Below are 22,635 nucleotides of genomic sequence, written 5' to 3'. Positions count from 1 at the left end.
GTTCTGGATATCACTGTTTGCGACGCTTGCCTTCTCAATAGATTCTCATTGGTTTCTTTCTTGTGATGGGTGAGCCGAATAAGCTACTACACTATGGATATTCTGGTTTAAATTATGTTCGTTCTGAAAGTCAGAAAGGAGAATTATCCAGGATATATCCTATTCCAAGTTATTAGCCAATGCGAATATAGTTTCCTGAGTTCCTCAGTGAGTTTGAGTGTTGGGCATGACACATTAAGTTATTGCTGTACTAAATTCAGTAATTATAATAAAGTTATAATTGTGCCTACAGTAGAATAAGAGTGGTGATTGCTTTAAAATCTCTGACTTTGCATCTGTCTGCCTGCCATCATTTGGGCACTCCACATTAGCACCACCACTCTATTCATGTCCTTAATACATACTCACACTTGTTCTGTCCTCAGCCTCCCATTTGAAACCAGCACTGAGGGAAGCAATGGAGCTGCTACAGCACCTGCACTAAAGGAACTGGGTTCAGTTGCCTAGCCATCACGCTAACTAGACATCATCATTTGATTCCACTTATTACCAGTAATGGCTACAAAAAATAAATTATACATTTGTTTGTTTAAAAAAAAAAAAACTTTTGTGCTGTGTTTGTATGTGAGTTCAATTTACATCTGTGTGCTTGTTGTTATTTAATGTTTTAATGATACCAATAATGGCTCTGTGGACCACTTAGTGACTCATTTTCTCAAATGAAAATAAGGCTTGACCGCTGCATAATGACGAGGAGCATATTAAATTATCATTAACGTTGTTGTGCATTTAAATGAACTAATCACCTTTAATGCTGCATTGTTATGTGGTGTGTTTCTGAGACCTCTGTAGCTGTGGCAACGTTTCTGTTCATGTACAGGATACACCTAAATGATGAGTGATGCACAAATATAGTTTTCTTTGTGACGCAGCAGAGAAGTCCATGTTCCTAAGCCTTCTTTTATAGCATGGCTTCAAGCAGGAAGGCAATTATCATTCAAATGTTCTCATCACACTGAGTCTCTGGCTCCCAATTATTGTGTAATTGAAGTCTCTGGGTTTATGTTCTCAGGCCTCTCTGTCAGCCAAGCACAGAATAGCTGATCAGTAGTTAAAAGCAGCTTCAGCCTTTCTTGTTTTCAGTACTACATTCTACCAAAACCAAAGTCCTGTACAATCTGGTCATTGTTATATAAACCTTATATAAACTATTTTTTCTTTACCATAGTTTCTGTTATTTATTTCACCAACTGAAACAAGTTACAGTTGTGGTCAGGAGCTTACATACACTCATCATGGGCATGAATGTCATGGTACTTTGGGGCTTTTAATGATTTCTTTGAATTTATTTTTGTATTTCCTTTAATCTACACACAGCCAGAAGTATAGATACAGACTCAAATATATTCCGATAGTTCTACAATAGCTTTCATCTTTTACCGTATTAGTCATCATGATTGACTACAACTGGTAGTTACTCTTTGCCAGCATGAAAAGGGTTCCTCTGGAAGCACTGACTGAACTGACAGATTTTTAGAACAATGGAAAGATCCTAAAACTCAGTGAAGATCTAAGAAGGAGATCTATACATTTATACAAGTTATTTGAATGTCTAAGCACTTTGCTAAACTGTGAAGGAAGACCCAAAATCTCACCCTCAGATGTGAGGAAATTAGGTCGTATGTTCAGGAATAACCTAGGAACCACCAAAAGTTTCAAGCCTGCCATGAACTGGAAATGCTTTTTGGCCATAATACCAAAAGGTGTATTTGGAATATGGAATATAGGTGAGGTTTTTAAACCTAAGAACAGTGTAACTGCTGTCAAGCATGCTGATTATCATCATGCTCTGGGGCCGTTTTGCTGCCAGTGGTACTGTTAGGTTGCACAAAAAAATGGAATAATGAAGAAGGAGGAGTACCTCTAAATTCTTCAATTTCCGCTTCAATTAACAGCTAGATGACCTAAATCTGGATAAATTTAGGTGTTCCAGCAGGACAATGATGTCAAATACACATCATGGTTTGGAATGTTTAAGCAGGCTAAGATTAAGCTTCTGAGGTGACCTTTCCAAAGGCCTGACCTCAAGCCTAAAGGAAATTTGTGGACTGCTAAAAAGCCAGGCCCACTCCAGGAAACCAACCAATTTCAGTGAAGTCTTAGACCACTCCTCTGCAGAGAAGTCAATCATCCAACCAGAATGTTCCCATTCTGTGCGCATATTTATTTACCGGTTGGGTTAGAATTAAATTGAAAAAAAAATTCCAAACTGTGCAACCAATTCTTGTTGGGTCTTTTGGGGGGTTTTTTAAAAGTAATTTAGGATGTATGCTGGACAATCATTCAGCCCTGGGAAAAGAAAAGTCCACAATTTATTTATTTATTTATTTTGGAAGAAAAGTCCACAATTACCGTAACATTCATGCCCATGATGACGTTTGTAAACTTATGACCATTTATTACATTTTCCATCATAAACTACCAGCTGTGTATAACAAGAAAAGGCAGAAGTAGTTTGGTGCCTTTATATGCCCTCAGACTTTGACCCAAGAGGCTATTTGTGTTATTTATAGTCAGTGTTTATGTCTTGTGGAAGATTATTTTTATTACTTCCCACAAGCAGTGTAAATTGTTTAGAATTAACAGTTAAATGGCACAAATGGCACATCATCAAAATAACATCAAAATTCCATTCAAGACCATTCTTCCCAAACGGGGATGTTGCATAAAGTTTGGGGATGTGACACAACCAAAAGGATTCAGTTTTAAGTCTGCTGTTTGCTATTTTAGCCACTCTGGGAACCCATCAGCTCGTCTGCGGACTTAGCCTCCGAGGTCAAGGGACAGTTTTTTGGGGCTTCGAGTGTAGCTAGCGGATATACAGGCCAACTTTCAGTTTTTCCACTACATTTTTTTTCTAAATAAAGCTATGAGCAACTATTCAGATGATAGATGATGTTTTAAGATTGCATTTCAGCTAGGGCATTCCCTTTTCTGCTCTCTTCATGACCTGTTTGCCTCCATGCACGCAACAGCTTGCTCAAACCTGATTGGTGAATAGAACTCTGACCACAAAGTCCTGCATATTAAAATGCAGATTTTAAACTAATTTCATTGAGTCTAGTTCACCACTTGTCAAGATTCTTTAATGGATGATCACTATCAGCCCTTAACCACTTAGCCAATTAGCCCTGAATATTTTAACCTAAATCCTGATTGTTGACTAACTATAATCTACATCATCTCTTTACAAAAGATACTACAGTTTCTAACATTATAGGCAAGTAATATTGTTGTTTAGTTTGCAGGACTTGTTAAAAATACTATACTAGACTTGGTGAACTCCTCAAACAGTCTTACCTGTTATCTTTGTTGTCAGAGTGTTGTTTCTACTCTTCACCAGCAGCTCACTTATGGCTTTCAAACTGTGCAGCCGAACGATTCCACACCAGACTTTGTAAAACTGGTTTTTAAGCTGGAGCCTTTTGGAATCATGAACTGATTTTATTTAATATGATGGTGGTTTATATTTCTGCTAGAAGAGCCTCTGCTTTTGGCTGTTTAGGTTCCAGTTTATAATAGTCCTCCCATTTTTTATTTCAAGAGAGCATCTTCTTGCTCCTTTGACATTTTACCTGAGTCTTTGTTCAAAAAATGCCTTTCAGTCTATCAGTCCCTGTGTGCTCAGTAAAACTGATGCTTCACTCTGGTCAGGTCCCTGTCTATTTTAAGAATGGCATCATCCTGCTTCAAAAAAAATTCTAGTTACATACCAACCTTATAATTAGATTTTATTGCTGGGTTTCAAGAAAAGGTTTTGAGAAGCAGCTTACAACTGTTCTAGAAAAATACGACATTATTGATCTTTTTTTTTATCTTTTTCTGGTGATTATTTCTCTGAAACTGCTCTTGTTAGAGTCTCCAATGACATTTTGGTGTATGGTGATGCAGGACATTGCTCTGTTATACTTATCTCTGTTGATCGTCACATTATGCTTGATTATCTGAGTTACTGGGTGGGTATAGCTGGGCCTGCTTTTGAGTTTACCAGATCCCTATCCAGCACATTTCAAGCACGCTGAAGGACATTTCTTTTCGCTGCTATGTAAGTGACATCATCTCTCTCTTATGAGACCCAAGACGTTTCTTAGTTAGAGAACTTGCATAGGTACTGTAATAAAAGTTGAATAGTTGGCAATTATTGTCAAGTTAATGAAGAAAAATGAGAAGACCTTGTTTGTGGCTCCAACAAACTTGAACCCAAGGTAATGGAAACTCCAGGTTCCCTTGACACATTTGCTCAATCTTCTATGAGGAACCTTGAGTGAACTTTTGACTCAGTCTTTCTTAAGAAGGAGCAAACTTACAAAATATTGGTAAGTTGAGTTCTTTTGTATCACACACTGAATTGGAGATTATTCATTCATGCCTTTATTTCATATTATTATTTAGATTTATTCTCTGTTTACTTTTCTGAACAAAACCTCCTTAAAATATCTGAAGTTCTACTGTAAGGCTTCTGATCCACTCGTATAAATCCTTGTATCGCACATTTGATAATTCTGTTACACTGACTCTCCATTAAAATCAGGGTCCACTTTGAAATTCTAGGCCAGTGAACTTTTACATCCATATATGCTCCGGAGGTCCCCTGAGGTTAAGTGGTTAGGACCTGATGGCTTTGCATGATACAAGACATAGCACTAAAGAAGAGAGAGTTTTAAAAATGGTGGCTGCCAGTTTCTTGAACTCTCTCTCAGTGAACCCAGAAGCTGGGGGCTCAGTGATCTCTTTAAAAGTAGGCTAAGCTTTTTAAATCTTTTTAAATTTGCTTTAAATTAACTTTTTGTCTTTGATTGTCACGTACCTTGTAATATTTATCTTGAAATGTGCTACATAACTACTGTTTATTTTAATGAAATACACAAATTTAAAATTATATGACTAAACAACATTTCCATGCTACTTTGTCATAGCATTTCCATCATTATCTTTGGTTTTACTTCTTAATGGCACCACCGAATTGATCGTGCCCACTGACTTGGTAAACAGCACCTAAAATCCAATACTATCTTCCATAAAAGGGAAAAAAACAAGGACGGTAACCAGTGACGACAATTCCTGCTTAGATTACAATAAACCAAAGCTGATAACAAATACAGACTTTGTTCTCTCACTTCAGTTACTCAAAAATCTGTCATGTGCTCCTTCTTACAAAGACGGCAAAGAAGATTAAACTTTTGCAGTCTAGATTGCAGCTGCTATAATTTGCTGTAATTAAAAATGTTGAAGCATGTTTTACTTAGTTTTTTTCAACTATCTTTGCAAGTCACATAACAAGAGACAGTTTCAGACTAATAAAAGATGGGGGGACTCTTTAGTTAGCATGCCTAAATTCAGCAGCTTTTCGAATGACAGAATACATTAGAGTTTTTATGTAGGTGGTAATCCACTGAACTGCTTCTAATACATCTAGACATTGACCACCCCGTTAGTCACAATAACAAAATCCTTGACAACATGACTAAAGCTCAGCCACAGCAGCAGTAAACTGAAAATATTGGTATTTTCCTGCAAGTGCAAGGAGTCCTCTGTACATGGTGCCTTATGAGGGGATTTTCCAAAGAATACAAATGGAGCACAAATCTTGTTGCCTGAGGACACCAAAGGGAAAGCCAACATTTCAAAGCACACCTACATCATATTGATAGTGGTACAAAATATCCTCCATGTCTTCTTTTGATTGGATGGAAGCACTTTTTTCATGGCCCATTTGGGCCACATCAACCTACCACAACACCTGCAGCTTCTCTGCATGTGTCACTCATGTATGATTTTTTTTCAGTTTTCAAGTTCCTCTATGACATAAATTATTCCCATAACCTTATCAGTAAATTTTACACCAAGGTATTGCATCTGATTCAAAGACACAGAACACTTTTTTATGGTTTTTCTCAAAAGTGATGTTTGGTTTCCGTTCGTACTTCTTTAGCATTAACCACTGACAGATGATGAATCCAGCTGAGGCCATGAGAAACGAAAAACCTTCTGATGATTTCAGCCAGACAGTTCTATTTTTATGCTTCCTTTAAGTTGCGAGTTGTCTGCAATGGTAGTTAGCTGCGTCTCACACAAGAACGTGACCCAATTTTCTGTCAGAGATTAGGTTATCCTCCTCAGTGTCAATCACTGCCTTTGAAGCACTTTCAGTATCACACTCTCTTATGCCATTTTTATTTCCCAGCAATTACTTGAACAAACTGGGTTTCACTTTGATAGAAGTTTAAATTATTTTATGTTATTTTTTTAAGTAAGCAGAAATTACCTCTCTATGTATCGATACACAGTACTCAAACAGTAAATAGTCACTTTATAAATTTTTGTGCAGCTGTCCAATATCGTGCAAAGGTCTTGAGCCAGATGTTATCATAATTTTCTTAAATGGTCTTGTACAATAGTTCTCCAGGCTGCTTTTCACTTTCAGTCCAGTCCTGGGACCTGCTAATTTTCCAGAAAATTGACCAAGGAATGTTTCTTTTTCTGTGTTTGTTTTGTTCTTTTGTCCACTTAACACTGAGTAAATGAGCTATTTTAAGTTTTATTTTTAGGCACTTAGTTACCAGAAACCAGCTGCAAATTAATAAGTTAATTAATTAATTAATTTCAATTAAATAAAAAGATATTTTTTCCTAATTCTTTGGGTGAACTTAACAGTATTTGATTAATAGTTTGGGGAGGTTTTGTACTAACAAGGTGAATCACAAAACGTTATTAGCCAAAAGTGTGGCATCTTTCAACTTGGTGTGTAGCATATCCTTAATAAAAGTAATGAAATTTAATAAGTGGAAAACAAAAGAAGAAGTTACAAGTGCCTAAGGTATCTGCAGTGGATTAATAGTATCTGAAAGTGATGCCCAGCAGGCAGCAAAGACCTGACACTGAACATGAGAGATTCATCTGCATTTCAGCTGATCCATCTACTGTTCACTGAAGCCTCAACAGAAGAAATGGTCTCAGTGGAAGGGTGGCTGTCAAGAAGTCAGGAAGGAAGAGATACGGGGAGAAAAAGTTGATATATACCAAATTTCACAAGAACTGCACAGTGACAACAGATCTTATGAAGTGGTGGATTTAAATTTTTCGGTACAAATCATTGTACACAGGAGGTCAAGAGGTACAACACTGAGTGTCTACAGCCATCTGTAATAAATGATGGAGGTGCTGTCATGGTTTAGGGCTGCATTTCAGTCAGTGGTGTTGAAGAATAAAAGGTGGTGCTGTAAAATATTGATTTTCAAGCTTGTTATATTTGTGCAAACTCTGTTTTTGCCTTACATACCATATTTCCATTTATGTTTGCAAATGTTTCAATAAATCACTGCACCCATTTCCCATTTTCTTAGCAAAATATAAAAAAGGGAGGGGCTGACTCAAGACTTACGCAGTGTACTCTACAAGTTACGAAATGCAGTGCACACATGGACTTGCCTCAAGGCACAGGGAAACTAACACTGATTTAACTCTGTAAGAGGTTTTCTGTGGGTTTTGATTTATAATTTAATATTTGACATGAATTTACATAACTCTGTTTTTCTTTTTGTCTTTCTTCTTCAGGGCCATGTTAGCCTAAGAGCTTAAACTAAAAATTCATTACTGGCACTGATCAAAAGCTTCAGAATGGCATCTTAACCAACCTGTGATGGTAAGACCTCCCCAAGGTCAAGAACTACTGTATTCGTTTAGGAAGCAGACTTTAAACCTTAGTGTGACTTCTCTTTTTACAGTTACAATATTTCTGTTGTCAAACCCTTGATCATTGCAAGAGAATCAGGTTAGGGTCTTTGAATAAGCCTTGAATCAATTTGGGTGGGAAATACAAGTCAATATTCTAGGAAACAATCAATAATCTTCTCCTTCTGGCAACACTGAATAACATTTTCTGCTCGGTTTATCCACTATATCTATTACAGCAACTACCACACACAGCCTGACCGCTCAAAAAGTCACTGCTGCATCCAGTGTATTTGAATAAAGCTATTACTCATCTCTCTCTTGCTTTTAAGTAGCACCGGTGGATATTATTTCAAGTCAAGCATGAGTGAACGATTCGCCTGATAACAGCATGGGTAGGATGCAGCATAGATTCAGCTCCTCTGTGGACATAACAAGGAATTGTGGGTAGCCCCGAAGGGAGTTACGGCTTGACAAATATTTGAAGTGTAGCCCAGCTCTGTTTACCTCAGCCAAAGGTGCAGGTCAAAGCTTTTACTGATGAATTCTGCATCACAAAGGAGACAGAGCCAGAAGTGTCAATCAGAGATATTTAAAAGGAAACATGTTTTACAGAGCGTCAGATGATATAAAATGTGCACTTGGTATCTCTGCTCCTACTTATTATACAACATTTTAATTGAGCAACTGACTTTCAGGAAATCTGTGAGAAATCATTAAGATTGATGTAAGGTCGCTAAAAGATCCCCAGTGTGCATGAACCTGCAGATTTCAGTATATGTGATGCACTTCCAGAAACCAAGACTGAACACACAGTTGAACTCGGATTGTTTCACATTGTAAACATGTATTTGCATACTCTACGTCAGTGTTTTAATCTTATGAAAACCATCGACATCGAAAGTGAAAATCACGACAACATCTAAGACATTACTAGAAATGTTCAGAAAGTGGAATTTGACAAAAAACAAAGGCAGCAGACAATACCCAAAACATTTCTGTAAATCAAACATAGAAAAGAAAAGTCCCACAATGCGTTAAGTGAAAAGACCAACACTGAGATGTGTTCATATACACAGTGCAATCAGATTAGAACTATTTTTAAAAACTGTTTTGTTAGCAGGTCCATAATGGTTGCTTGATTATTTGCTGTGGAAATATATTATCCATTATCAGTGCATCCCTCAAGATAATTGGATTTGTACAGTGTTGTTTGACTACTGATGTCACCTCCAATAAAAAGAAAGATTTATGAAGGCATCTATTTTCCTTCATCATGGAGTCATTGTGGAAGTCCTTAATTATAAAACTGGACCTCTCGAAGAGCTGTGAAATTGGATGGAATGGACATATTTGTCAGACTAGAAATATTATATTGATATCAAATTGATTCACAAATGGAAATACAGTGCTTCAGGGAACCTGCTTTTCTGCAGTAAAATGTCGAACCTGAACTTCTACAAGAGCTACAACTGCAAATCAGAAGAAGGAACCAGAAGAAACCATGCAGACATCATTGTCTTCTCCCAAAGGAGTTCTGATTTTTCCAGTGTTGCAGATCAGAGGCCAACAGTACAGTTCATGGATCCACGGTGGGAATTGTGCTGACCTTGTTGTTCCTGCTGATCCTGCGTTCTGGCTTCTGCTTTGGCACTTTGGTCTGGATCAGCTCCTCAGGCGTGTTACCCAGCGGTGGCAGTAGCCTCTTCTTGCTATTCCTGGTCTCAGGTAACCACTGAGGTGGCAGCTCAAAAGGTCCAAAACCAAACTGTGGGGAGTCCTCTGCTTCTGTAGGTGTAGCAGGTGCCACTTGTGATGAAGAGGCATAAGCGCATGTATGGACTGGAGAGGCCCGGGGGGCTATAACTGAAGGAGGGACCTCCTTGGTGATAACCAGCCCTCCTCCTGTGCCCTGCAGAGAGTCCTTTTTATTAATCACTTCACCTCTGAGGCTTCCCATTCTTGACCCACCTTTCTGGTCATCTTTGGGCCCTGAGCCTTCTCCTGATCCTTGAGATGGGAGCTCCACATCATTCTCCCCATCCTCCTCCTCTTCTTCTTCAGATGGTCTGAAGATCTGCTGTTGGCCAATGTTAAACATCTCTAGAAGCTGGCTTCCAGATCGACCAGCAGTCTCCAGTCCTACTGGCTCCCCAATCACGCCATCTGCTCCTAAAGAAGCCAGACCTCCAGTGCTAACCACGTTACGGCGACTGTAACGTCTGTGAATCCTGGCCAGCAGGTCCAGACAGCTGTGACGCGCTGAGCGGTTAACAGTCAGAAACAAAAGTGGGTTGGTGAGCAAGGATACCTTAGGAAGCCAGAGGGCTGTGAGATACAGTGAGACAGGCAGCTCTTTAGCATCTGCCAAAATAGTGCGGTAAAATACTAAGGCCCCATAGGGCGCGCTGCAAGCTGAGAAAGCCAGTACCACAGCCAGAAGAGTTACATGAAGTTCGGCTTCCCTCTGGGACACGTATGGGATAGAGATGCTGTTCTGGGGAGTTCGCAGAGCTGCGATGATCACCTTCTTCTTCTGGCTGGCACTTAGTGCTCTGCGGATCAGAAGCATGAGAAGGAAGACCAGAGCCAGGGGGAGGATCACTGTGGTGATGTTGTAGATCAACACATACACCATGTGACTCAGCGAGCGGGCGGGGTCATTTGAGCAGGATGAGGTCACGTACACATCAGTCACATTGGTCACAGCAAACACGGGGAGGCTGACCACAGTTGCATGGACCCAGATATAGATGACCAGATCTCGAGATCTTGCGTCTGAGATTTTCCTCTCCAGTGGGTACAACACTGAGTAGTATCTACAGACAGAAAGACAAAGTAATTCAATGCTTAACAACATGTATTTGATATTTGATATTTGATAAACCCACTCAATGTCCATTATGCGTTTCCTACTTCACCTTCTAGAGGCTTATTCAGAGAAGGCTTTCTTGCCTTGCTGAATGGAAGAAGTAATGAGTAATCTGTTTTCGGGCTAAAATAGAAGCAAGAATCCACATATGAGGCTGTGAGGAAGACTTTATTCCACTTTACACAAGTGCCTTACATGTTTGAGGTTCCTCGTGTTAGAACATTTCTTACAAGCAATTTCTTTTGAGTTATTTGGAGCTAGCTTGCTGACAAAGCCAACTAGCGTTAGCTGCTAATTTAGCAGTCTCTCGTCCAAAAAGTTGTGACTTCTGGCTCAACAAAATAAATAAACCACTCACAACTCTAAGCACTTGTTACTAAGCTATACTTGTTACTTAGCTCTCCTATGTAATCTGTAATACAGTAGCTAACTGCCTTCTCAGCCTGATTGTAGAGGAGAGCATCTATTAGCAATAGGTACAGGGCTGATAACAGCTGATAATGGTTATTAAATGGTCTGATAACATTCAAATTGGGCGCTTTCCCCAGTGGAGAATTTTTTACATCCTAAAGCTTGCAGCAAATCAATAGAGGCATAGTTTTGGTGATGTTCACACTGTGAAAAAAAAGCTTTTTCCTAAGCCAGAGTGTCACCTGAGTCCAGGCGTACTGAAAATGCTCACAGAAATCCATCTTATGGTGATTTATGTGAAAATTATTTTAAAATAAACGTTAAAAATACTGACGTATGAGCTTGAAGGGGTTTTAGCAGAAAGGTAGTGCTGGTATAAAATTATTGAATCCATTATACAAGCTCCAAATAGACAAAAAGGTGAGAGGTGCAGTTTTCTGGGAGTTTTTTTATGTAGTTACTAAATTTATCCTGCAGCCTCTTCACATATTTATTGTATTACATAGGCTTATTATTTGTCACAGCCATTTTGAGGTATTTTTATAAACAGGAAAAACAGGAAATTCCACAGGAAATGGACAAAGCTCAGTTATCTAAAAATAAAGCCAATTGTGCCATTTTTAGTGGCCACTTTGGATACATTCAATCATGAACATTTAGCCCTTTTTAGATCAAAGAATTTTAATTTATCCATGGTATATTAACTTCTGCAGAGGTTAAAATTATATGGGTGATCTCTTGATAACTGCAGTGCAGATAATAGCATGCAGATTGCCTCACATCCTTTTGTTTTCCCTTACTCATAAGGAGAATAAACGAAATGAAAAAGTCATTACTACGATGTCCCTTGACTATCTTGTCTGTGCTGCAGTATGATTGTGTGTGTTCGTGTGTATGTACACTGCAGTCCCAACCTGTGTACAGAATATCTACAGCCTCGATTACCCTCCTGGAGAATAAATAATTCATTGGTTTGATATCATTCTGACTGTACCAGTTGCTATGGAGGCAACATAATCTCTATAGCAGTGAAACGAGGGCTGGGAAGAGGTTGCAACAATACAAAGTCTCCCTGCAATCACTATAAAGTTGGTAGAGGATATTCACGTACTACTGCAGTCATCCATATTATCCCTGGTATATTTTAATATTATATATTAATAAAAATGTGGCTTCTGTGCACTTTTATGCTCCATTTTGAACATGTCTATTCATGATATTTGCTATTTTTTTCTGCATTACATACAGAAGCTGTGTTATCTTAAGCTGCAACATGCAAAGAGATAAAAACATGATTCGATAAATATCATATAATAATAAGTCATGTATACGATTCTGAAAAAGGAACTCTTTTAGGTTTTCTCAATACTTGTATAAGTATATTTTTTATATTTCGTATAAGTCTGTGCATCTGTACTTGGGCTGCCCACTGTTTTCTATGCCAATTTTCTATTTTCTTACTGGACTTTTTTTTAAGCAAAAACAACACTGGTGTGGAGAAAATGCAAACATTAGAGCCACTGAATAACTACAGTCATTTTTACACATGAGTTCTGTACAATGTTGAGAGACTCAGCTGGGAACAATCTGTGAGAAAGGTCAACTATGGACAAAGTGGACAACAGGAAATAGTCACAGTTTTAGGAAATATTATACACATAACCAGCACCCACTTGCAATAATTAATGAAAGCAAAAGGTTAATTAAAGGGTATAGCATAAGAAAATGAAATTAAACTAGTTAAACAATATGCTTCAAACACTTCAGCTGAGATAAAGTGGGGAAATAATTAAAATTATCACCTGTTGATTTTATAGGTTTGCTCATTTACAAAAATGCAGAAAAGTAAATTACATAAAGGTTCAAAATTGATTTGCATATCAGTGAGTGAAATAAGTACTTCATCCCCTACGAGCAAGTCAGAGTCTGTGTGCTAATGTGGCAGACAGATTGTGTTCAATTATTCAAACAATGACAAATACTCCTGATCTCAATTTATGTGTACAAACCACACCTGTCCAGAGAATCAATTTCTTCTACTCCAACCTCTCTACCACCACGGGAAACACTAACGAGCTGTCAAAGGACATCAGGGACACAATTGCAGTCCTGCACAAGACTGGAATGGGCAAGAAGCTTTATGAGAAGGTGAGAACTGTTGGTATGATTATTTGGAACTAGAAGAAATATAATGACCATCAATCATCCCCTATCTGGAGCCAAATCATGCCTCATGGGGTGAGCTACACAGGACGAGCATGTTAATGATCTCAAGGCATTTTGGACCAAGAACATCATTGGTAACACACTACGCTGTAATGTAAAGGATTCAGAGAAGGCTTGGAAGAAAGTCCTGGGGTCAGGTGAAACCAAAATCGAGCTCTTTGGCATCAGCTCGAGCCGCCGTGTTGGGATGCGGAGAAATGCTGAGGATGCCCCAAACCACCCTATCATCCCCACAGTGAAGAACGGAGGTGCTAAGGGTACAAGATGACTTCACTGCATCGAGGACACTGCCAATGGACAGGGCTATGTACAGTCATTTTGAATGAGAATTTTCTTCCCTCAGCCAGAACACTGAAGATGAGCTGTGAATGGGTCTTCTAGCGTGATAATTACAAACATTAACCCCAGGTTAACAAAGGAGTGGCTAAAGAAGAAGCACATTAAGGTCATAGAGAGTCCTAACCAGTTTCCAGACTTCAGTCCTGTAGAAAAATCTGTGGAGAGCGCTGAAGCTTTGAGTTGTCAAGCGACAGCCAAGAAACCTAAAGGAGTTGGAGAGTTTCTGTAAAAAGGAGTGGGCCAAAATCCCCTCTGAGATGAGGGTCAACCTGGTGACCAACTACCAGAAGTGTCTTACCACTGTGCTTGGAAAAAAGTGTTTCTCCACCAAGTACTAAGGCGCGTTTTGCTAGAGGATGAAATACTTATTTCACTCAGTGACATGAAAATCAATTTGTAATCTTTGTGTAATGTTTTTTTCTGGATTTTTGATTGGTAGTTTTTCTTTTCTCCATTAAAAAGAAACTACCATAAAATGAGACTATTCATTTAGTTGTAAGTGAGCAAACTTACAAATTCAGCAAATTCAAAGTGGTACTGGGAGGCCTGGGACACACGCTCCACCAATCACAACCCTGCACCTCCTCTTAACAGGGTGTTAAAAGAAGGTGTAGAGATGTTTTTCTGCTTTAAAAAAATCTTTCAGAGTTGGATTTCCAGGTGTTTAAAGAAAGAGAATTAGCCGAGTTGACTATGCTAAGCAACATATTGACAAACTGATCAGAGAGCTGATATAAAGGACCCACTTTTTTTGCCCCAAGCGGTCCATCCAGATACAGAGAGGTGAGTAGGAGGTGCATGTTAGTGTCTTTCAAAAGCATCATTTAAACACAGTGATTCTGGCTACAAACCTGAAGTGAGAAAAAATAAACACATCACTCATTTTACTGAAAGGATAGAGTGCTCTTTGGGTTTTGTAATTTCACGCACAATCCACACTTGATGACTGAAAACAAATGATGCTCCCCCTATCTACTTTAATTCTGTGTATACACTGAAAAGTATCATGTTTTTGCATTTACCTGTCCAATGCGATGGCGCTGAAGCTGAGAACGGTGACAGAGCAGAAGAGTTTGTGGAGGAACTTGAGAGCTTTGCAGAGCACCAGCGTGTGAAGCCACAAGCAGCACCGAGGATTGGCTCCGAGTGCCACATCAAAGGGGATGCACACCAGGCCGGCACAGATACCAGACCATGCCAGGTTCTTGATGAATCGATTGGTCACTGTTTTAAAGACGTTTGTGCAGCAGGTGCACCACAACACAGTGGCATTACCTGTCGAGAGAAAGAAAGATGTTTAAAGATTTAGAATAAAATGAGATTAAGTTTGCCTACTAACCTGCACCCCTCAGTAGAAGCTACAATTATCGACTCCTATAAGTCTGCATCTCTGCCAACCAGTCAAGTTTTGTTTATACGCACTCATTGTAATAAATGTAATGAAGATTTTATTCATTTAAAGGTTAGCTCCAAGGTTTGGTGTCACCAATCCTGCATCCAACCAAATGTGAAATATGGTCACAACTTGGTTTTCTGATCTTGAGTTAAAGTGTAGAATTATGGTCATATTATCAGTTCACATACAAAAACTTGAATTCTACAGTCTGTGTTGTCATAAGTCTAACTCAGTTTAAATAAAGGTTGGAAACCTGAACGCTGGTACAAGCAGCCCTTTCCTTTTGTTGTGCTGGTATGAGTTTTTACCAGGCACACCATAGATCTCAAAGAAAAGACCTGGTTAGCTTGAAGACTAAATTGCCCATTGACAGGAAGGAAGGCTTACTTATCTTACTGATCTGCTATAGCACAGATTAATGATTTCTCAGCTGCTTATTCCTGACGTCCATCCAAGACAAACACTGCGACTGAACAATGTAAGGAATGCAAGTACTTCTCGGACTGAGATTTAAGCCAACTGACAGATGTACGAAAGGAAAGAAAATGTGTCACTTTCAATCTGCCCGTTTTACACTTGCCATCAATGAACTCATCTGTGAACTGGAAGTCTTTACACATTAGATTGGAAGCTGCCTCACAGCAGGACGAGGAATCCGCTACCAAGAATACTGCTTCAAATCAAAATCAAACTCTTTATGAATTTGTCCAAAAAAAAATGGGGGGGAAAGTTCAATTTGAATGTTATTATTTGCATCTGGACACCCCTTTTTACCCCCATTTTACTGCAAAAAGGCTTCCCCTGTGACAGTTCAAGGAGTTTCAGCCCCCAGACTTGCTCTTTCTTTTCTTTTCTTTTCTTTTTATTTTTGGGGGATTTCTTGAAAAAATTATGAAAATTGTTTAAAGGTAAGCGCCTTCTTGTAAAGACTTGATGGCAGAGCACAGGACAAAATTAGTGATGCAGGTGCCGCTAAAGCATAAAATAAAAAATAGCCAAATGAAATAAATCTATATCAGCAATAACAAATTCGTGCTGTATGTCACTTGTAGCAGGTTCAAAGAGGGATAAAAAGAAAAAAACAAAAAAAAAAAACAGTTGGTCCACCCTCATAAGACATCCTCCCAGTCATTTACATCTAATAGCCTGCAAGCTGGAACTTACTAAAAAGAAACTGCAACTGCAACCAAATCAAAAAGGACAACAGGAGACATTTTTATGTTTCTATTTCTCTCTGCATAATTTGGAGTGACAAAGTGGTAACGATTGGTAATTAAGTTTCAAAAGGTGAACTTTTTCCTTCTTGCACTGCATTAACTCATGTCAGGTCACACGGGACCCTGTGTGATTTCAGCTCCTTCAAAAGTAATTACCCACAGAGTGTTAGCTGCACTCTGGCTGAGAGCAAGATGTTCTGCAGTGAAGGAAACTGTTTCACGTTTTTCCTGAGACCTGTGCTTTAAAATAAAAGGTCTCAGTTTGTCAGAAGAAAAACGCATTCATCGTCAGGTGGATGGGGGAATAGAAAAGTAACCATAGTTTATAAAACTAAATGAAAGAGAGAAAAAAGACCTTTTCTATGAAAGCAAGGTCGTATATAACAACCACTTATCCCTGATTTCTGTTGTTATGTACCTCAGGAGGTTTCAAATGGAGGCGGAAGAAGCTGTTTTCAACAGGACATGGTGTGCTTTAACTATGCAGAACTCGATTAACATGCTGTGATACAGAATAGCACATAGGCGTGGTATTTCGGGGAAACCCTGGTAAAAGTACATTCTGCTAGGCTGACTAATGTGGAATAATTAAATCAGCACAAATATTAATTATTTCAAATGCAAACTACATAAAAAGAATGTTTATTACAAATGTCTGTTCATACGGTATGTTGACATTTTATCTTGCTACCTTTGGTCTCTAATGTGAGGCAATTAATACCCAGTCTTTCAAAAAAAAAAGAAAAGAAAGGAAGAAAGTGTGATACTACATTTATAAGGCGATAAAACTATTACTTAAGATATTTTTGTCCAGATCATTTCCAGAGTCATGCTACCATGTGATGTTCAAAGCAGATTTCAATAATCAAAATACAAGAGTTGATTTTTATCTTATAGATTTCAGACAGAAAATAAAAACCAAATTTAATCTCTGTTAAATACTCATAGAAACTGGTAGCTGCCAAAGATTAAAAAAAAAACTGCTGTGACAAAAAACAAAAATCGTTTTATTTTTTGTTTTTTCAGGACTTGTATTGTCTGGAAAAACAACATCACCTTGTACTTTTGAGCCCAGAATGCTCGCTGGGCATTTGAGGAACACCTTGGTAACCATAGTCAGAGCAGCCAATAGCGAGAGAGCGCAAACAGTACGGATGATTATTTTGCCCGCTTAACAAATGGCACCCTAACTAGTGGTAGCAGCAACGTGGTCTGCTTCAATTTGAGCTGGATCATTTTCCTATTGATGTCTAACATGTGCTGTTCGACATACTAAGTATACTTAACAGTTTTTTACTTACATCCTGGTGATTTATAATTAACCTAGTTTTAGTGACAGGCTCATTTAGGTGCAGTAACCGCAGAGCTAGTCAGCCACATAATTCCCCACAGACCTTAATACAACTGTTGGCAAAGTCAGCCAGTGCCATGCACACTGTGACACATTAATGAGATTTGCAGTAAAACTCAAATCTTTGCCTTATCAGTGAAACTGCATAATTATGGCAGCAAATGTTATACATTAAAAAAAATCTAAATTTTGAGGAATCTATTCTCCCTTTCTAGGAGAGTTAGATGAGAAAACTGGAATGGCTCGCACATCTGTGCATTGAGGGGGGGGGGGGGGGGGGGGCATTTCCTGCTGATGCCTCTCTCTTTACTTCAGTTTAGTTTATATTTTAGGAAGAGTTACAGCTTTCTAATGGGGCCTATCTACGTCTGTTTCTGCAATGAAATGACTGCATCAAACTAGTTTCCTCTTTATTTATGGTGTAAACAAACAAGATTTCCTAACTGGTCAACTTTGGAGGTATTAGGCATGTTTGGCATGTTTTAGCACTTTCCCCTCCTACCAGGGTTTAAGCGGTTATCCTTAAAGGTATGAGACAGAAATGCCCTCCTGATCCAAATCTGAAAACAGAACAAGTGTTACAGAAACATTTCTGAAACGTGACAAAATCAGAATGAGACTACAGTCACATTTGAGAAGATTGTGTCTCTACACAACTTAAAGATGATAATGTAGAGCGTTACAAATGCAGTGGTTAAGTGGTGTAAAAATAACTCCCCAACTTCTAACGCCTTTCAGCACACCCACCAACAAGTGCCCATGATTCTCTGGCAAGCTACACACTTCCTATCTGGACACACGTGTATCCAGGTGGGAACATTGAGGAATTAAATGGGATATTTAACACCTGCCAAAGTACTCAGCAAAGTACTTTTGCTGAAACCACTATATGGCTATATGTCAGTCAACTCCCAAAACAGCATTTTACAGCACACTGTGGCTTTTCAGACCCATTAATCAGCAAACCAGCTTGATGTTAAGCCAAGGATCCCTACATTTCAAAACATAAAGCAAAAGATGAAGGGGAGGGAACCTTAAAAGAAGCAGAGGAATTTCTATCGTTAATTACTTGTGCTGGAAAACAAACCTTCAAATTTAGATAGCAGGGTTTTTTTCCCACTAGAGAGACTGTTCGTTGGCCTAATTTGTGATAGAAAAACCCTTCTTACATATCCATTTCCATGGGTTCAAATGCTCCACATTCATGCATTATAGCTGAATGTCATTCAAAGCTTCAAAGCAGATCCTACAGTTATAATTTATTAGTCTTATTAGTGTTGTTTTGTTGCACACATCTACAATGTGTGTTAAAAAAAAATCTTTTAAATTTAAAAAAAAAAATGTCATTCTTCTCGAGTTTGAGTATTTCAGACCAGAAGGTGGATGATTCAGCGAGTTAATACCGATACAAAGTGCACAAACTAAGTGAAAACAATCTGCATCACTGAGAATTTAATGTGCTCTGGATGTTACCACATTGAGGCTTTTCAACAAATTTGCAGTTTGTGCAACATTTAATTTCCTTCACCTTCGCACATCTCTGTGTGCCATAAGAGAAGAAGTCATAAGCAGATACAGAAGGCAGTTACTTTTATCTTTTCCATGTCAAATGCCTCAGGTAATAAACATGAATCCTTCAACGATTTGTATTGATGTGCACAAGTTGTTAATGACACAGATGCCTCCAAAACAGACATCTCCCCATAAAAATTGCATGTTTTTTTTTTCCCTTTCAGCCAGTGATGCAGGTTTTCTTTTGGGCACTAAAACCCCCATAGAGACAACAAAGTGCCTACATAATGGAACCAGCATATCCTGCTCATCTATGATAATAAGTGATGTCTGAATATAAATATGATGCAGCTAGGCTTTTATCATACAATCAAAGCCTTTTTTGAAATCATTAAAAGTAGCTTGAGAATTGACCACAGACACTTTTTTAGGGGACTCAACTTCAAAAGACAGCCCCGTGGAACCATCATCATTTTAACACTCATCATTTTATGCTGCAGGTAATATAATGCATGTATTTAAAGGTGCCCACTGATGAAGTGTTCAGTTTCTGACTGGTCCTGAAATTGATTCAGATATCTGATGCTAATTATCTTTATTTTTTCCAGTAATAATTATTACTGTGATTATTGTGATTATTTCATTAGCAAAGGGGAACCCATTACTGTTATGGCACACACAGTCTGTTTGTATTTTATCACTCATTGTCTTATAGCTGTCATTAATATGTCTCCAAGAATCTTAGTGACCACACAAAGGTGCCCTGTTGTATTGACGTTAGAGAATTTATGCTATTCACCTTCCTGGAAGTGGGTTTGGTTCATTGGTGTATGTATTCCCTGCGACACGTAGAGCATGCAGAGAGAAACAAAAAGGCATTTTGAGCCATGCTGGCAGAGGGCAATTTTTACAGCTAGTCAGGGCACGCTTCTCTGACTCTGCGCATTGCACTGAGCAGCAGGAGGTGGCACTGGATCAAAGCAAGTCATTTGGACGTGTTTTTTTTGTCCGTTTTGTATCAGTTGCACAATATTTCATCATGGTGAGCTGTGCTCCTGCTTCTCACTGAGCCCATATGTTTCCATACAACACTAAGGCTGTGTGTGTTTCTGTAGCAGGGCAGAGAGGGCAACACAAAAACATTTGTGACAAATAACACATTTATTTGTAGCAATCATTAGAAGCGGGTTAATTATGCTTCTGGCGATCTATATGATGGAGACGGGATGTCAAAGCCAGGAGTGTGCAAGAGCAGTAGATCATTCTACACAGCTCCTTCCACACTTATACCACCATCATCATCACTGATGTCTAGTCAACACATATTCAACTCTAAGGAAGTTTAAAACATGTAAGTTACTGCTACTATTTATCAGTTTTCTGGTGGAAAAAAACAATAAAAATCTTCTTTGCTGACTTAAATATACAGCAAATTTTGCCAAAGTATTTCTGCTTATTTTAAATGGAATGCATCCACGTCAAACCAGAAAATCAGGAGTTATGTGTGTGACTGGTTTAGTGTTATTTGAATGGTTTTAGCACCTTGATCAAACTTATACATGACTGCAGGGGGCTGAGAGGTAAGCAGAGTAAGCAGGTGACATGGGCTGTGGGTTGTTTACATTTGGCAGCTGCTGGTGGTTTTAACGGGATATTAGATTAAAAATAATAAAAATGTACCCTTGTAGCAGTTTTGTTTGTTTCTAATAAACTGGCCTACGCACTCATTTCTGTCATGCTTTTCTTATCCTTTACTTTTTAGTCGTCGTTTGACTTTTCTTTTAGTCGAAGATACTAGTTTACTATACTGACCAGAAGATGATTGATTGGCTGACTGATAAACGCTGGAAAAAGTCTCAGATATTTCAAATACATTCTACTGGGACACAGGTTGTCCGCACAGGAAGATCCCCTACACAAATCTTAGAGTCTCACTGTTTTCAATTGTATTTGAAAAGCAGTGCCCTGTAGTTCAAAAACTGTGCAGCTGTTTAATCTAAATTTAGCAGAAATGAATAAGTAAATACATAAACGAGGCTGGGTTTTTAATATGTTTATGATTCCCTACTGAGTTTGCATTGAATGTGTGGGAGTACTGAGCGGACTTACCGATCAGCGAACCTAGGAGGATGAAAACCTGAACGGTGGTGGTGAAGTCCCGGTAGGCTTGCTCTCGCACGAGTCGCTGCCGCTCGTCCAGCCCGGTGCCCTCGGCAGGCGGGCTGCTGTCCCACCGGGTCGATGGGCTCGAGGCGTTCAGTAGATCCAGCCAGAGGTGGGCTGCTGTGAAATTGACTGCACCGTCCCCCACCATCGCTGCCCGGCTCCCTGCACTATCCATGTCGATTCACGCCGAGATCCTAAATATGCCTTTCTGTTGTTGATGTTTGTTTGTTTGTTTGTTTTTCAAGAAAGCTCACAAAGAGTCAACAGCCAAGAGTAAAGGGGCATTTCTGACCTGCTTTTTTTTATAGTAAAAAGGGGGATAATCGACATATCACATCTTATGTTGCACGGGAGATCTCCATGAAGATTTAACGCGGACACAGGCAGGAAATGCGTTCCTCTGCCAGCAATGAGATGGTCTTTTGTCAGTAATTATGTCTGATAAATTGGGGAGGAAAATACATGTTAAAATAATCCCAGTCTGTATCAAAGCACGGGGAGATGGAAAGCCTACGCTGTATGCCCCATATTTCCCCAGTAATGCGGATGCACGGCAGAAATCGGTCACTGAAATCCGTGCGCAGTGTGGCTGGATGGATGCTGGACTATCTGACGCCCAGTGCACCTAAAACCACACCGGTTTGCGAAGTGTCCATTCCGGGAACGACGCCTGCAGCACCGAGAACACAGCACCATCACCCCTCGCCGTCCAGAAAAAAATAAATAAATAAAAATATGTGTGGCTGACAGACTGTTACTCCTGCTGCCGCTGCCAATCGCACTGTCAGAGGCCGTTTATTGGTAGACTGGATGGTGCGGGGAGCCTGCAACTGAATATTTAACAACGTGAGGTGCAAGACTGAAGAGGAGAGCCCTCCTCTTCATGTAGCACCGAGAAACTCCACTTAATCTTATGAATGACAAGCAGCATGGAGGAAGAGGAGCCTGGCTGATACCGAGAAATAAAGGTAACGGATGGCTACATTCCTAATAGGCTGTTAAATCACAAAAAAAAAAAATACTTTAAGGAAATACTTCATTACATTACTTCACCTTAAAAGTCGTGTTTCTAAGCACTTTATAAACCTTTATATTGGTCAAAAGGCGGGATTAAGGATTAAAATTCAAAAACAAGGGTAGGTTTAACTTCACTCTCTTTTCACACTGACCCTGTTGTCTTGGTCAGTCTGTACTCTCATGGGAGCTTGCGACATTCCTCTCATGGTTGCTGAAAATACCAAAAATAACCCCGTACCAGAGGACATTTCATGGATCACTTAGCATTTTAATTAATAATGGACTTTCTTTTGGAAAATACCATGAAAAAAATGTTTAAATGTAGAATTAGTGCCATTTAAATACACTCCATGTTTTCCTGTTTGTTAAATAAGATGACATCCTATTACACAGAAAA

General features: G+C 39.0%; 1 protein-coding gene across 1 annotated transcript; it reads right to left on the bottom strand.

Moving 5' to 3' along the window:
- Nucleotides 1-8,350: 8,350 nt before the first annotated feature.
- Nucleotides 8,351-22,373, bottom strand: gpr176 (G protein-coupled receptor 176). Its single transcript, XM_085247515.1, has 3 exons — nt 21,165-22,373; nt 14,602-14,854; nt 8,351-10,550 (listed from the first exon to the last, which is right to left on the bottom strand). The coding sequence occupies exons 1-3, from the start codon at nt 21,394-21,396 to the stop codon at nt 9,311-9,313; spliced, it is 1,725 nt and encodes a 574-aa protein (XP_085103641.1). The 5' UTR covers nt 21,397-22,373; the 3' UTR covers nt 8,351-9,310.
- Nucleotides 22,374-22,635: the final 262 nt, after the last annotated feature.

The sequence above is a fragment of the Mchenga conophoros genome, linkage group LG15 (assembly GCF_057382185.1).
Source record: "Mchenga conophoros isolate Kocher_MC1m ecotype Shallow Benthic linkage group LG15, M_conophoros_male_GT1.1, whole genome shotgun sequence".
NCBI classification, from domain to species: Eukaryota; Metazoa; Chordata; class Actinopteri; order Cichliformes; family Cichlidae; genus Mchenga; species Mchenga conophoros.
This window is presented reverse-complemented; position numbering and strand designations above follow the sequence as displayed.

Excerpts from the sequence above, each read along its gene's own strand:
- gpr176 (XM_085247515.1), bottom strand. The coding sequence starts at position 21,396 with ATGGATAGTGCAGGGAGCCGGGCAGCGATGGTGGGGGACGGTGCAGTC. Across the intron at positions 14,855-21,164 it reads CCTCCTAGGTTCGCTGATCG|GTAATGCCACTGTGTTGTGG; the intron begins GTAAGTCCGCTC and ends TTCTCTCGACAG. Across the intron at positions 10,551-14,601 it reads AGCGCCATCGCATTGGACAG|ATACTACTCAGTGTTGTACC; the intron begins GTAAATGCAAAA and ends TTCTGTCTGTAG.